At 32.2% G+C, this 14,643-nt stretch overlaps 1 protein-coding gene across 2 annotated transcripts; it reads left to right on the top strand.

Annotated features, from left to right (window-relative positions):
- The first annotated feature begins 3,060 nt into the window (after positions 1 to 3,060).
- Positions 3,061 to 13,759, top strand: LOC110660333 (uncharacterized). 2 transcript variants are annotated; one of them, XR_009148247.1, is made up of 21 exons: positions 3,061 to 3,539; positions 4,087 to 4,219; positions 5,317 to 5,453; positions 5,546 to 5,591; positions 6,163 to 6,375; positions 6,599 to 7,102; positions 7,216 to 7,350; positions 7,702 to 7,917; positions 7,995 to 8,084; positions 8,167 to 8,411; positions 8,523 to 8,611; positions 9,411 to 9,451; positions 9,839 to 9,869; positions 9,983 to 10,105; positions 10,241 to 10,458; positions 10,553 to 10,648; positions 10,731 to 10,843; positions 11,087 to 11,222; positions 11,310 to 11,414; positions 12,686 to 13,029; positions 13,445 to 13,759. XR_009148247.1 is itself a non-coding variant. In XM_058145675.1 (20 exons), exons 1-20 carry the CDS (start codon positions 3,265 to 3,267, stop codon positions 12,884 to 12,886), a joined length of 3,147 nt encoding a protein of 1,048 aa, XP_058001658.1. In that variant the 5' UTR covers positions 3,061 to 3,264; the 3' UTR covers positions 12,887 to 13,033. The 2 variants fall into 2 exon arrangements, 1 of the variants encoding a protein (XP_058001658.1); XM_058145675.1 differs by lacking the exon at positions 13,445 to 13,759 and having other exon boundaries at positions 12,686 to 13,033.
- Positions 13,760 to 14,643: the final 884 nt, after the last annotated feature.

Below are 14,643 nucleotides of genomic sequence, written 5' to 3'. Positions count from 1 at the left end.
TCCACTCACACAATTTAAATCATATAATAAGTTTAACTCCCATTTATTCCACATTAAACCCTTCATTTTTGCTATTTACTTTAGGTGCCACCAATTTAATTTTTTATTATATTTTTCAAGTGTAATATTATTTATTTTTAATGGACATTTAGGTCAAAAGACAATTCGGGATGTCAAATGACCATAATGCCCCTGTTCGGGTTACATTCCCGATTTTTCGGTAACACCGGGTTTTGTCTGTTTTTCGATTTCTCACTTTTCTTTGTACTAATTAATTAATTTTTCTTTGACATTTCTAATAATATTTATACTTCAATTGATATCTCTTTAAGTCCTAAAAATATTTCCCAGGGTTCCCCGCAGTCCAGAGCTAGTCAACGGTCCACGCCGTAACTTTCCGGTGCGGTCACCCATCGCTAGGGTTCTCGGCTTGCTTAACTTGGTTACATTTCTTTGTTATTATTTTTCCTTTGTTTTTCTTGTATTTTCTTTTCTTGTATTTCACTATTTTATGTCTCCTCACTCATAACGAAGTGTAGTTCTAGGCATCCTAGCTGTCCGAACAACACTGGTCACCGGAACAGTAGAACGCACTACCGAACATAGGGGTGTTACAAGTTATATTTATAAGTGTCCCTATTTTTGTAATAATATCAATTTATTTGCTGACACTTTTTTTTGTTTATCTAGAAACTATTTGCAATAAGTCAACATTTTTACATTAACATCGGAAATATTTATAATGTGTTAACACTTTTTTATTAATGTTGCAAATATTTTTAATTTGACAATTTTTTTTATTAATGTCAAAAATATTTTTACTTTTCAACACTTTGTTTTATTAATATCGAAAATATTTGTAATTTTTCAAGACTTACCCTCCTTTAGAACCAACATGCAACCATTAAAACTTGATCAAAATTCCATTTTCAAAGTAAAAAGAAACAAAAAGGGGCTTACGAGTTCAAAGGTACCTTGAGAATAAAGATTAGAAGGCAATGCTCTAAAATCTCATCCACCAAAGCTTTAAATATCCCTTGCTGTGAGGGGACTTTCGGCTACCTAAAAAGACTTAGGCTGCCAAAAAGCTCTATCTTCGGCAACTTCATTTTCTTTTCTTTAATAGAGATACACTTATCCAAGACATATCATGCAATGAAAATATACTTAAACCATCATAAAAATTTTATCATTCATGACAAAAAAAAAAGTTTTCCCAACCCTAACTCTTCTCGAATTCCCTTTAGGGATTTCAAGACCTACGCAGAACCTCCATTCATGGTCGATTCTGATCATAAGGAATTAGGGGGTGTTATATTTTCATTATATATAAATTTATTAATTTCATAAAATGAGAATAATACTAACCTTAAATGGAAAATCATGAGTCTTAAACACTGCTCTATACAACATGTAAGAATTTGCTTAAAGATGAATCGAAAACATATATGACTGAACATAGTATGGATCTTACAACTTCATAATTTTCACAATTAAAACAGTTATTGAAAAGAAACATGTATTTGTCCATGATGCGTTCTTGAGTGATACAAAATAATAATAATTCTTTTATAGATTAAGCAAAACTGAATTTTTCTTCCTTAATTCTTCTTACTTCTTTATGTATGCTTACTGATGGTATAGCACCTTTTATAGGAGTAGAAGAGAGGTATAGTTTTCTAAGAGTCGTTGACATCCATTATCTCTTTTCTATTTTCAAAATGATAATTATGACATTTATTAATCCTTCCATCAAGATAGCCATTATTATTTAGAAACTTTAAAGGACACATTATCATTTAAAGACATTTAATTAAAAAAAGTAAAGCATTTAAAATTTTTTTTAAAGTAAATTAAAAAGAAAAATAATATTGTTCCTAGGAACAGTAAATATAAGTATTATTTTAATATATTGTATAAAAAAATAATTAGAATAATTTTCAAAATAAAAATATTTATATTATATAACTCTATAATGGTTGTACTCACCCCAAAACTGCTTAGGTAGAGTTTTTGTATATATATAATTTGGCTTAGTTAATAAAATTCAATAAATTTTAGGACTTGATAACTAAAGTTAATGTAAAAAGGTTTAATTTAGAGGGCTTAATTAGTCAATTAGCCATTAAAAAGTTTATTTCGAAAATGAAATTCGAAACTTTGAAGCATGAAAGTGTAATTACTAAAAAATGATAAAGTATAAAATGACCTATAAATGATTAAAAGCTACATTTTAGCTTCATTGATTGAAAATATAGTAATTTAATTCCTAAAATTTCTTTCCGCTAAAATAATTCCCTAAATTGAAACTAAACACAAATGACTAATATTTTATTTATTTATTTTTACATTCCATCAATGATGCAAAAATGACCAAATATATATTCACACTCTTGTATTAATTGAGAATAATGTTTTGAGTATTTAAATTAATTTTTTAATATAATTAAATATAAATATATAGAGTCTAAATTAAAAATAACAAATAAGATATCATAAAAATTATCATACTCGAAATCAAATTTAATTAATATTTTAAATATTTATTTTCATTTTAAATTTTATTAAAATTCATCTTACACTATTTAAATTTATTTCAAATTGAATTACTGTTATTCGAGTAATACTAAAATTCAATTAGCTTTATATATTTAAGTAATAATCTAGATAAAAATATTTTTATTAATAATTTATATTTTAAAATTTAATAAATTAGCTTTATATATTTAAGTAATAATCTAGATAAAAGTATTTTTATTAATAATTTATATTTTAAAATTTAATAATTTATAAAATATTTAAATTCAATTTATTACAAATAATTTATAAAATATTTAAAAAAATAATATATAAAAAATTTATAAATATTATTATAAAAATATATTTTATATTTAAATATTTACATATATATAAAATTTAAATAATATATCTAACATATAAAATTTAAAATTAATAAATATTATTATTTAAAATTCAAATTGATCCTAAATCCTATTATATTATCTAAACTCACCTCAATGGTTGAATCTAATTAGGTAACCAGAAGTAATTGACCTGTTGACATCCCTAGACTCCGCATGGAGATGCTCATAAAAAATATATAAAATGAAAAAGGGCAAAGATGTTCTGTCGGAGGCTGCAAAAATGTGCTCTTGAAAAAGAAGCAAAGCAAAGCCAAGCAAAAACCCTTTCATTCATAGCTTCCGTAGCGGCTGCCTTTCAGTGTCTGAGCCTTCACACGCAATTCCAAAATCCCAACTAAGAATGGCTCAATCTCTGGAATTGTTGCTTATTCAATTCTTGATGCCTGACAACGATGCTCGGAGGCAGGCTGAGGAGCAGATTAAGAGGTTGGCTAAGGATCCCCAGGTGGTTCCCGCCCTAGTCCAGCACCTCCGCACCGCTAAGACCCCCAACGTACGCCAACTCGCCGCTGTTCTCCTCCGTAAGAAGATCACCGGCCACTGGGCCAAGCTCCCCCCTCAACTCAAGCAGCTTGTCAAGAACTCCTTAATTGAGAGCATCACTATGGAGCACAGGTTCTTCCCTCTTTCGTTTGATTCAACTATCACTCATTTACTTTTTTATTACCATTATCTTGTTTAATCTAATAGCTTTTGTGACTTTTGTTGAATTTGTTTAGTTCGTATCATTTAATTGTTTCCTTACACTGTTGTGGATTTGATAAGTCCAGAAGATCAAAGGGTATTCAAGGACAAGGATTCCTTTACAAATGTCAAGTTAGTTACAAAATAACAAATTTAAAGATTATAGCACTTACCTTCTGACTATCATAAGCTTCATCCTTTACAAATGTCATGTTACAACATTAAAATTTTAATGCTTTTGTAGGGTATTAAAATTTTGTTGTTCTATGGGTACTTGTGGTTGTCTACGTTGTGTATGTATCTATATCATTCGTGCAATAAATAGTAACTAGAAGTATAACACTTGATACAGTGCTAATGGTTGGTGCCTTGCAACTAGGCTCCATGGGCCATTGGTGCTCATTTGTGCTTAGCACCTTTAATACGGTATAGCAATTATTATTTCTTTTTCTTTCTAACTAATGTAATGTTGTTGCAGTCCGCCAGTAAGACGAGCAAGTGCAAACGTAGTGAGTATCATTGCAAAATATGCTGTTCCAGCAGGAGAGTGGCCTGATTTACTGCCTTTTTTGTTCCAATGTAGTCAAAGTGCACAAGAAGACCATAGAGAAGTAAGTTTATAACACTTAGAAGCTTTCTTGTTTGTTTGTTCTCATATGTTGGTTGTGGTGGATCCACTACTATCTTCTTCCTGAATTGGCCTGATCAAACATTAAACCATATAATGCAGTTCTTCTGTGAAACTGAGTATACATATACCCTGGAAATATTGTTCTGACTATGTGAATAGGAGCATGATTGGGGAAGTCAATTGCAGCTTTATTGAAAACATTGATGGCTGAATTTTTCCACACTTACCCACCCACACACCCCCCCCCCCCCCTCCTCTTACTAAAGTATTTATTGAAATTCTATTCAGAAAGGGAATTTAAAAGAAAAATTTTTGGTTTTCAATTTGCTAATAATATACTCTTTTATTATTTGATTAATTAAGGTGGTCAAAATTTGGATGATATATATATGTGTGTACTCTTTCTGATTGCAGTGTCTTCTTGTTCTTGATTTATGTTTTTAAATTCTGGACATTGAACTGCAAATCCTCTGCTGCAAGGCAGAGACTCAATCAGTACTTCTATATTGGAAATGGATTAATATGTTTTTATCACTAATGACTAATAACTTATTATGGGACAAACTTCCTATTATGAAAAGCCAAAGGACCAAGATCAAATGGAACATTTATTTTCACATTGATCAATAGTCAAATTTGTTTGCCTTTATTCTTGAGGTTTAAGTGATATTATCACTTGATTCTTAACTTTTTTTTTTTTTTAATCATGTTGTTATTTGCAGAGATTGTGGGAGTTATCTATTTTATATGATCACATGGTCAAGTTTTATTTGTATCTTCTGCTTTATGTCATTACAATTTTGTTGCATGGTACAATTGCATTATCTAGACTATGACTCTTTTATAGGAGTATAATTTGCATTTTTTTTTTCCTCTTTCTCTCACATTTACATTTTCAAATTTCTTATCTTTGCTACCTTCAGGCCAGCTTTGGCACAGCCTGTGCTATAGTTCAATATTATGATTGGTTGTCTAATTCTTTTATTTCCCATAATTTATTCATTCTAATACTTAGATCATGTGGGCGCTTGTTTATCACATTTAAAATAATAAACAATTTTTTGTTTTGGATACAAGGTGGCGTTGATCCTTTTTAGCTCTTTAACTGAAACAATCGGGAGTGCATTTCAACCTCATTTCACGGATTTGCAAGCTCTTTTACTTAAGTGCCTGCAAGATGAGACTAGCAATCGTGTTAGAGTCGCTGCTCTCAAGTACTAACTGGATCATTCTTTTCTAGATTTTCCTGTTGCTTCTGTTTTCATATTGTATAGTTTCTAACTGGAATTTTGTTGTCTTTTAACAGGGCTGTAGGTTCTTTTCTAGAATTTACAAATGATGGAGCTGAAGTGGTAAGTTTACATCCTTTACCCTAAAAAAGGAGGGACTTTGGCAGGGATTTTTGTCCCTAGGCCTGGTGTTCCAACTTTGGATATCTCCTATATTCTTGAACACGGGAACAAGGGTGGTTCTCCACTGCTTGGATGTTTACTTTTGACATCAAAATCTTATTAAACAGTTTAGTAAACCATATGACTCCTGCATCCACTGGACATTTCTGGACTTCATAGGGATTTAATCTGACCACGTGCTTTAACCATCATCATACTCTTAACAGCTTCCTTGACCTCTGATGCTCTAACTGTTCAAGCATGATTGTCAATCTTTCCTTGTAGAATACAAGCTAAAAAGTTACATAAGTTTCAACCTCGTAGAACATCACATGTAGCCTTCATGGTCCATAGATCTAAATTCCTATCATGAAAACTTAATTGTTGCCGGAATTAGCTGGTAACAACTTTTTCCATGGCTTGGCTGGTTATGGGATAGAAAATCTAGATGTTCATTTGTAGGTTGATTCTTGAACATTCTTATGCAATTCAGCGGGGTTGTTGGCATTGATTTTGATAAATATCTATGCAGGTAAAGTTTCGGCAGTTCATTCCAAGCATTTTGAATGTAGCAAGACAATGCCTCGCCTCCGGTGAGGAAGATGTTGCTGTAATTGCTTTTGAAATTTTCGATGAGCTTATAGAATCTCCAGCTCCTCTTCTTGGAGATTCAGTAAAATCCATTGTGCAGTTCTCTCTTGAAGTTTGCTCAAGTCAAAATTTGGAATCCAATACACGTCATCAGGTATTAGCATAAAATTTCTTTGGATTTTCTTTCCCTTGCTGGCGTAGGTAATCGAACATGGCTGTGTAGATTATTATTATTATTATTATTATTATTGAGAAACAGCTGTGTATGAATAGATTTTTTTTTTTTTCACATAGTTAATATCTTCTTTTATGCTTTTATCTGTTTTTTTTTTTTGGTGCTTCTTTCACTTACTTTGTGTAGTTGGTCCGAAAATTAGGCTATTCAAATAATTTCATGGCTGGCCAAGTACAAATATACTTCCCTGAAAAAGTATAAGTTGGTCATTCCCATTCTGCAAGTGATGTGCCCCTTGCTTACTGAATCAAACAATGCTGATGAAGATGATGATCTTGCTCCAGATCGAGCTGCTGCAGAAGTTATTGACACAATGGCTTTGAACCTCTCAAAACATGTCTTTCCCCCTGTTCTTGAGTTTGCTTCGATTAATAGTCAGAATACAAATCCCAAGAATCGGGAAGCTTCTGTTACAGCTCTAGGTGTTATTTCAGAGGGTTGTTTGGACTTGATGAAAGATAAGATGGAACCTGTCCTTCATATTGTGTTAGGAGCATTGAGGGATCCAGAACAAATGGTTAGAGGGGCTGCCTCATTTGCTTTGGGCCAATTTGCTGAGCATTTACAGCCTGAAATTGTATCTCATTATGAAAGTGTTCTTCCCTGCATTTTAAATGCCCTTGAGGATGTATCTGATGAAGTAAAGGTAATCATTCAAAAACCATCTAATGTGGTATAAATTATCTCATGTTGTAATTATTTTGTACAAACTAAACTCTATTTTATTTCATATGATCGTTTTTCTTCAATGTTGAATAGGAGAAGTCATACTATGCTTTAGCTGCATATTGTGAGAACATGGGTGAAGAAATTCTTCCTTTCCTTGACCCTTTGATGGTGAAGCTACTTGGAGCCCTTCAAAATAGCCCCCGTAATCTGCAGGAAACATGCATGGTATGAAAGATACTCTATATGTGTTCCAAAAGTATACACAACTGATTTTTAGTGCCTGTTTGGATGAGTGGTAGCTAGCTTTTGGATTTTCGAATCTCAAGTTCAACCCTTGATTTTGGGGCGGTTGATAAAATAGCATTTGGAACAACTTTTTAAAAGTCAAAAGTTTTAACTATAACATTGAAAGCTGGGATTTCTAGCTATTAGCTTTTGTCCCTTCAGCCATTGGCTTCCAGCCACAAACATTGACGTTAACTGCTGACCTCAACCATTGAATCGAACAGGCCCCTAATTGACAACATCTTGTTTTTAACACAGCTGTAATTTGTATTCATTTTAATGTTTTCGCAGTCTTCAATTGGTTCAGTTGCCTCAGCTGCAGAGCAAGCTTTCATTCCATATGCTGAAAGGGTTCTGGAGTTGATGAAATCTTTCATGGTACTCACAAATGACGAAGATCTTCGATCACGAGCAAGGGCCACTGAGCTTGTTGGAATAGTTGCAATGTCTGTTGGAAGAACAAGGATGGAACCAATTTTACCCCCTTTTATGGAAGCTGCAATTTCTGTAACTACATTAGCACTTCTCTTGCAGAATTATAACGTATCATTTTATTAATTGATCTATATCTGTAATTCTTTCAGGGTTTCAGCTTGGAGTTCAGTGAGCTTCGGGAGTATACTCATGGATTCTTTAGCAATGTAGCTGAAATTTTGGATGAGAGCTTTACACAGGTTTGTTTGACTTCTGTTGAAATAAATTTATTTGGTTCTTTTCTTGACAGATGCATTCATGTGACTTATTTTTGTTTGACAGTATCTTCCTCACGTTGTACCCCTGGCATTCTTATCCTGCAATCTTGATGATGGCTCTGCAGTGGATATTGATGAATCTGATGATGAAAATATTAGTGGCTTTGGTGGAGTGTCATCTGATGATGAAGCTCATGATGAGCCGAGAGTTCGAAATATCAGTATAAGAACAGGAGTATTGGATGAAAAGGCAGCTGCAACTCAAGCACTTGGCTTGTTTGCGCTGCACACAAAGACTGCTTACACACCGTATCCTATTATTATTGTATTTATTTTACAATTATTTCGCTTATCTACATTAACAAAATTGACATTAAAATAATATAGATTTTTTTTCATGAGTTCCTTAACTATTTTAAGCTATTTTGAGGAGTCATTAAAGATTTTGGTAAGACATTCAGGTTATTTTCATGAAGATGTTCGGCTTCAGGCAATCATTGCTTTAAAATGTGAGTAAAACGTCATGTCTGTAATAATGGCCATTGATAAGCTATTGTTTATTGTACTTGGTGATGTTTGACAACTATTTCTTTAAATGAATTCACTTGGTTTTATCTTAGATGGGATTTAACAAAGTGGAAACATTGGCACTTCAATGCTTTATTGGAAAAATCTAAATATCTGCTTTTTGAATAATCTATCACTGTTTTAATTTTTGGCATATTTTATATTCTGCATTTGCTTTTTGCCTTTCATCTGTTTCTTTATAATCAGAACTTTTCCTACTTCCCACTTTTTCAAAACCCTTCACTGTGCAAAACAAAAAAAAAGGAGAAAAGGAAAAAGATCAAGAATATTGTTGAGAAGTAGATAAAATTTTTTTCATATATTTTGGTTGGTTGCTGCACTCTGAGCTGAAACAGTGCCTACATATTCTGGGTGTTTCATAAGGAATGATTTGTTTGGTTCTTAAAGAGTAAAAACAAATTAGGTTTTGGACAATTAGTGATTTGGTAAAATGGGAAGAGAAAATCATAATGTAAATGGTGAAATTTTTTACTGGAAATTGATTATCGTACTTTTATGTGGCAATGGAAATACAGCTAAGTCTTTGGAATTTGGATGTGGAAACTGTAGCTTTTATTACTAATTTTTACATGGCCTTCTTGTATTCTAAGCATTGTATGGCTCTATCACTTGTAGGAAATATGGGATGGGACTGATCAAAATACTTAACTGGTTTCCTTAAAAATATTGTCTGGTCATACTCATGCCAATTCTGGTGTTTGATTCATTGTTGTTGCCCAGATATTTTGACAGCAGCGTATGCAATCTTCCAAAGTCATAATGTGAGTATGCAATTGCTCTTGAATATCCTGTCTTTTTCATTTTTTTGGAGAAACTTTACTTCTCCTTCTAGACCCGGCCCCACCTCCCCACCTCTTTTCTCTTTTTCCTGCATGGACTGATGGCTTCTGAATGTTTATGTGATACCTTCTACATCCCATGACATCTGGCTGTGTTAGTTTTGGTCTTAGTATGCAAATTTAAGGCATTTAGCTTGATTATTAAAATTAGTATAACCATATGGTCAATGTTTTAAAGCTCACATTTTGTGAGAATGAAATGAAGAACTTCTATTAGGTGGCTAGATATCCCCTTTTTGTTTTCTGGCCGAGAGTTGGATAGCTGTTACAAGATAATGGTTCTTGGTTTATTTTTTATTTTTTCTGCAGGAGGGAGCAGCAAAGGCACGAGAAGTTCTTGGTAGGAACACAAATTGATGTGGCATTTCTCTGAATTATTTGTAACTACCAGGCAAGGTCTGGCCTTTTTTTATCAATAAATTCCAACTGACCATATCTTTATAAAATGGACAGATAATGTGATGCGAATTTATATCAAGACTATGACTGAAGATGATGACAAGGAAGTTGTTGCTCAAGCTTGCATGAGTATAGCAGACATTTTTAAGGATTATGGTTTCATGGTTCTTGAACCTTGTAAGTGCAGCTGTAATTTGGTTCATTCTCTTGGTGCAAATAAGAACTTTTCATTCTCTTGGTGCAAATAAGAACTTTTGAGACTCAGATAGCACATCATTGCTGCTTCTGCATTCTAATTTGGTCCTATTTCAGATATGTCTCAGCTTATTGATGCAACTTTGATATTGCTTAGAGAGGAATCAGCTTGTCAGCAATCAGATAATGATAGTGACATTGATGATGCTGATACTGAACATGATGAAGTGCTTATGGATGCAGTTTCTGACCTTCTTCCTGCATTTGCAAAATCTATGGGTGCACATTTTGCACCAATCTTTGTCAATCTATTTGAACCTTTGATGAAATTTGCGGTGGGTTAGCAGTTGATATTTATAGCATATTCGCCATCTCATGCTATGACTTCCCTGTTATGTAATTTTACTATTTTGATAAATGGAACTGCAGAAATCTTCACGCCCTCCACAAGATCGAACTATGGTTGTTGCTTGCCTTGCTGAAGTTGCTCAGGATATGGGTGCTCCAATAGCAGGCTATGTTGATGTAATAAATCAGAATTTTAATTCTTGTATTTAAGTTTTGGATCTTTATCAGTTTCTAAGTTCTGTCGGATTGCATGTTTCAGAGGATAATGCCCTTAGTGCTAAAAGAACTAGCATCATCAGAGGCCACCAATAGAAGGAATGCTGCATTTTGTGTTGGTGAGTTGTGCAAAAATGGAGGCGAATCAACTTTGAAGTATCCTTTGCATATATACCCACCCTCCATCTGTATCTTGTCATGGTTCATTAGTCTTTCCCCCTCTTCAATGTTTCTGAATTGTCTTTCCTAGTCATTTGCACCAAGGCTGTTGGGGGTGCTAGAGTGCATTTATGCAATGAATTATGTTGAAAAAAAAATTGAGGTGTTAGGAATTATTTTGACACTGAATTTGCTCTTCTTTTAAACCATACGTCTGCATTTTCCTTGCATCAATACCAGATACTATGGTGATATTTTACGTGCGCTTTACCCATTATTTGGGGAATCTGAACCAGATGATGCTGTCAGTGATAATGCAGCTGGTGCAGTGGCAAGGATGATAATGGTCCATCCCCAGTCCATCCCATTGAATCAGGTTAATCTTTGGGTTTTTCTTATTCCAGATGAATTGCAGCTAATTTGATCCTAATGATTATCTGTGTATCTGGTTTAATTTTCCCAGGTGCTTCCTGCTTTCTTGAAAGTTCTTCCATTAAAAGAAGATCGTGAAGAGTCCATGGCTGTATACAGTTGTGTGTCTACTCTTGTTTTGTCATCTAATCCACAGGTATTTGTTTAGTTCCTACTCTTGGCACAATCATGTTTATATATATTCATTATTTGCAGACGTCTGTTTATGTAGTCTTTTCTGTATTTTAATCGTACCAAGCATAATGTCTAATGCATTATTATTTTCCTATTTAGATTGTGTTTATGTAGAAAAATTTTTTGATTTCTTTTAATAATTATTTTTTTCATTCAGTTTGTATTTCTTTTTCAGTTGAAGCCATTTCCTTTACTTTTATTTCTAAATAACTTTCTTTTTCATTTCATGTGAATGTAATTATTTTATGGTAAGCACTCTGAATAGGCACCCTCTGATGTATTCAGGAATTTTATTCATCAATGGAATCCTGCTTTGTTGGATTTTCAAGTTCAAATTCTAATTTGAAGTTCAACTTTAGCAACCCTAGGAGAAGTTTTTCATTGTTCTCTATAAATGACTATGGGTGCATTTGATTGCTGGAATCATTATTATTATTCAGCATATAGAATCTTCTACTCCTGTTTAGATACATATGAATCCATGCAAATCTGACATGTTAATACAATTTACGTTATTTATTTAAGATAATGTACAATATTTCTTCAAAATGTTTCTTGATTGTAATTATGTATTAGTGTATTATTAATAATAAAAGAAATAAAAATAATTTATGTTCATAATTTTTTATTTCTATTTTTTTAGGTTAATATTAAAAATAAATTTGTTTTATTTATTTTTTTTTAAGTTAATGTAAAAAATAATAGAAGAGAAGGAAATTTTATATCAAAAAGAGTAATTGTGCATTTCTGAAGATAGAAAGGTCTTTTGAAATTATGCTTGTACAAATAGTATTATTCAGTTTACTTACCTTTCATATAATAATTTAATCAGTTAACTTACCTTTCATATTGCCAATTGCTTAGCATTAGTCCAATACTTTTACACCCATAGACATCCTAATGTTTTAAAACTCGCAAACAAAATGAGTTTTCTTAACCTTGACTTTTTTATTGATCCGGTTCAGTTTGCTGTGTCCCATTACTTTCTTTTCCACTCTATTTAAAAAAACCAAAAATTGCTGATGTTAGATTGACTTGAAAACTGACACGTGATCTGATGAATAGAACATTTTCAACACAGTTGAAAATTAGATGATGCAAAAAGAAATTGTACGAAGGTAATAGTTTTATTCTGCATTCAGATGCATAAACATATAATACGGTAATTCTCTTCTTTTATAGTTAGCTTATTTATATTTAGTTTATTATGTTTCCCTTTTGTGTGCAATGCAGATCCTTGCACTTGTCCCCGAATTGGTTAATCTTTTTGCTCAAGTTGTGGTTTCTCCAGTTGAAACTCCAGAAGTTAAGGCTCAAGTAGGAAGAGCATTTTCTCATCTGATTTCACTATATGGCCATCAAATGCAGCCTCTATTGAGCAACCTTTCACCAGCACATGCAAATGCTCTAGCTGCATTTGCCCCTAAAACTTGATGCATGATTGATTATATCAGCTGGCCTTCTTCCCCTATTTTTCTTTTTGTTTTCATTATGAAGCTTGTTTCTCAAGGAATTATTTTGTGGCTTATGCTTTAGTGAGCACACTAAGAGCAGGCGGGTCATTACCTCATCACCAGGTATGTGAGGAATTTCAATGGGATAATTGACACATGCTAATGTCTTGAAAACATAAAAACCTATGTGAGATATATTAATTGTGGAATTAATCTATTTACTGCTCAGTATAACATATAAAGAATGTAACTGTTCTGGGATATGGCAATCAATAAATGAATCTCCAAAATTTAATATGGTTAAAAGCATCCAGCATGATGATGGCAAATTGAATCCTGCTAACATCTTCATGGCCCCTTTTTATTTTGTGGGTAATTATAAGGTCAAACTTGGCAAAATTTTAAAACCTAAAATCCTATTTGGGTATTGTTTTGGTTTACATTTGCATTAATTAGTACAACTTTGCTTTTCATTTGCTTTATATTGTATCTGCTTCATTAGCATAAGTTAATACAAATTTGCTTACCTTTATTACAGGTTGGATTGCGATTGCTTTCTCCATTTCTCCCGTAAATCACTACTTTTTCCTCTTCTCTGTATCTTATGTTATTCAAATTTTCAGTATTGTTGTTTCTCTATTTCATTTATTATAGCTCCAGTGTTCAATTTCTTGGTTTTTCGAGGTTTGAGTTATATCAGGGTTTTGAGTGTTCTAAAGGGTATAAATTCATGAGTTATCCTCAATTTTAAAGCAGGAGTATAGATTTTTATAATTTAATTTAATGTAGGGCAGTAAGAGTTTTGTGTATAAAGCACAAGTAACATAAACAATTAAAGTTTTGTTTGCTCAAATATTGATTTCTTATGATAATTTTATAAATGGAGTAAATAGTTGTATGCCAGATTTTATTTCCCTGCATTGTTGTTTGTGGATAGGATTCTTTGTAATGACAATATGAGAGTGGGAGCTAGAGTTTTACACATGGCAGGTGGTGAATACAAGGGAAGTAATCAAAGTCTCATGGCAAGGAGTAAAGCCCCATTTGGCGTTAGAGTTAAAAGTTTTATTTTTTAAATATCATTTTTAAGTATGTTTATGATTAAAATATGTTAAATTTAACTTTAAATTAATTTTTAATACTTCAACCAATGTATTTGAAAAACAATGTATTACACAATCGCGACTTTAACAATAATAACAAATATTAACAAATATACCAAATATGACTGATTATTGGAGTGGAAGTGGTCACGTCGGTTTAGGTTCAATAAAATCATGAACTTGAACTAAATTGTCAGCGGACGGTTTGGAAGACGGTTTCTAAACTGTAGGTTCTGGTTTGAGCCCCGATTTAAAACGATTTGAAGGACGGTTTGAAAAAGAACCGTTCAAGACAGTTTGGAGGACGGTTTGGAAGCGGTTTAGGGATGATTTAAAGGTAGCTTAAACAAAAAAAATTAGAGAAAAGTTTTATTGATTCAAAATTTAAATTATATTTGTAAAAATATTTTAATTTTTCGTAGAAATCTTTCAATCAAAATAAAATAAGAAAAAGAAAGAAAAAAAATTATTTATCTTTAAGAAAAATTTAATAAATAAAGATTTGAACTTGATTAAAAAATTAAGGATGAAAATTTTTTTTAAAGAAATTAGTAAAAAGTGTGAACTTAATTTTGCTTATATATCCTTTTAGGATTTAGAGGAATAAAAATTTCTAATTCTATTACTTGTCTTT

The sequence above is a fragment of the Hevea brasiliensis genome, chromosome 4 (genome assembly GCF_030052815.1).
Source record: "Hevea brasiliensis isolate MT/VB/25A 57/8 chromosome 4, ASM3005281v1, whole genome shotgun sequence".
Lineage (NCBI taxonomy): Eukaryota > Viridiplantae > Streptophyta > Magnoliopsida > Malpighiales > Euphorbiaceae > Hevea > Hevea brasiliensis.
The sequence above is the reverse complement of the archived record's forward strand: the minus strand, read 5'-3'. Positions and strand labels throughout refer to the sequence as shown.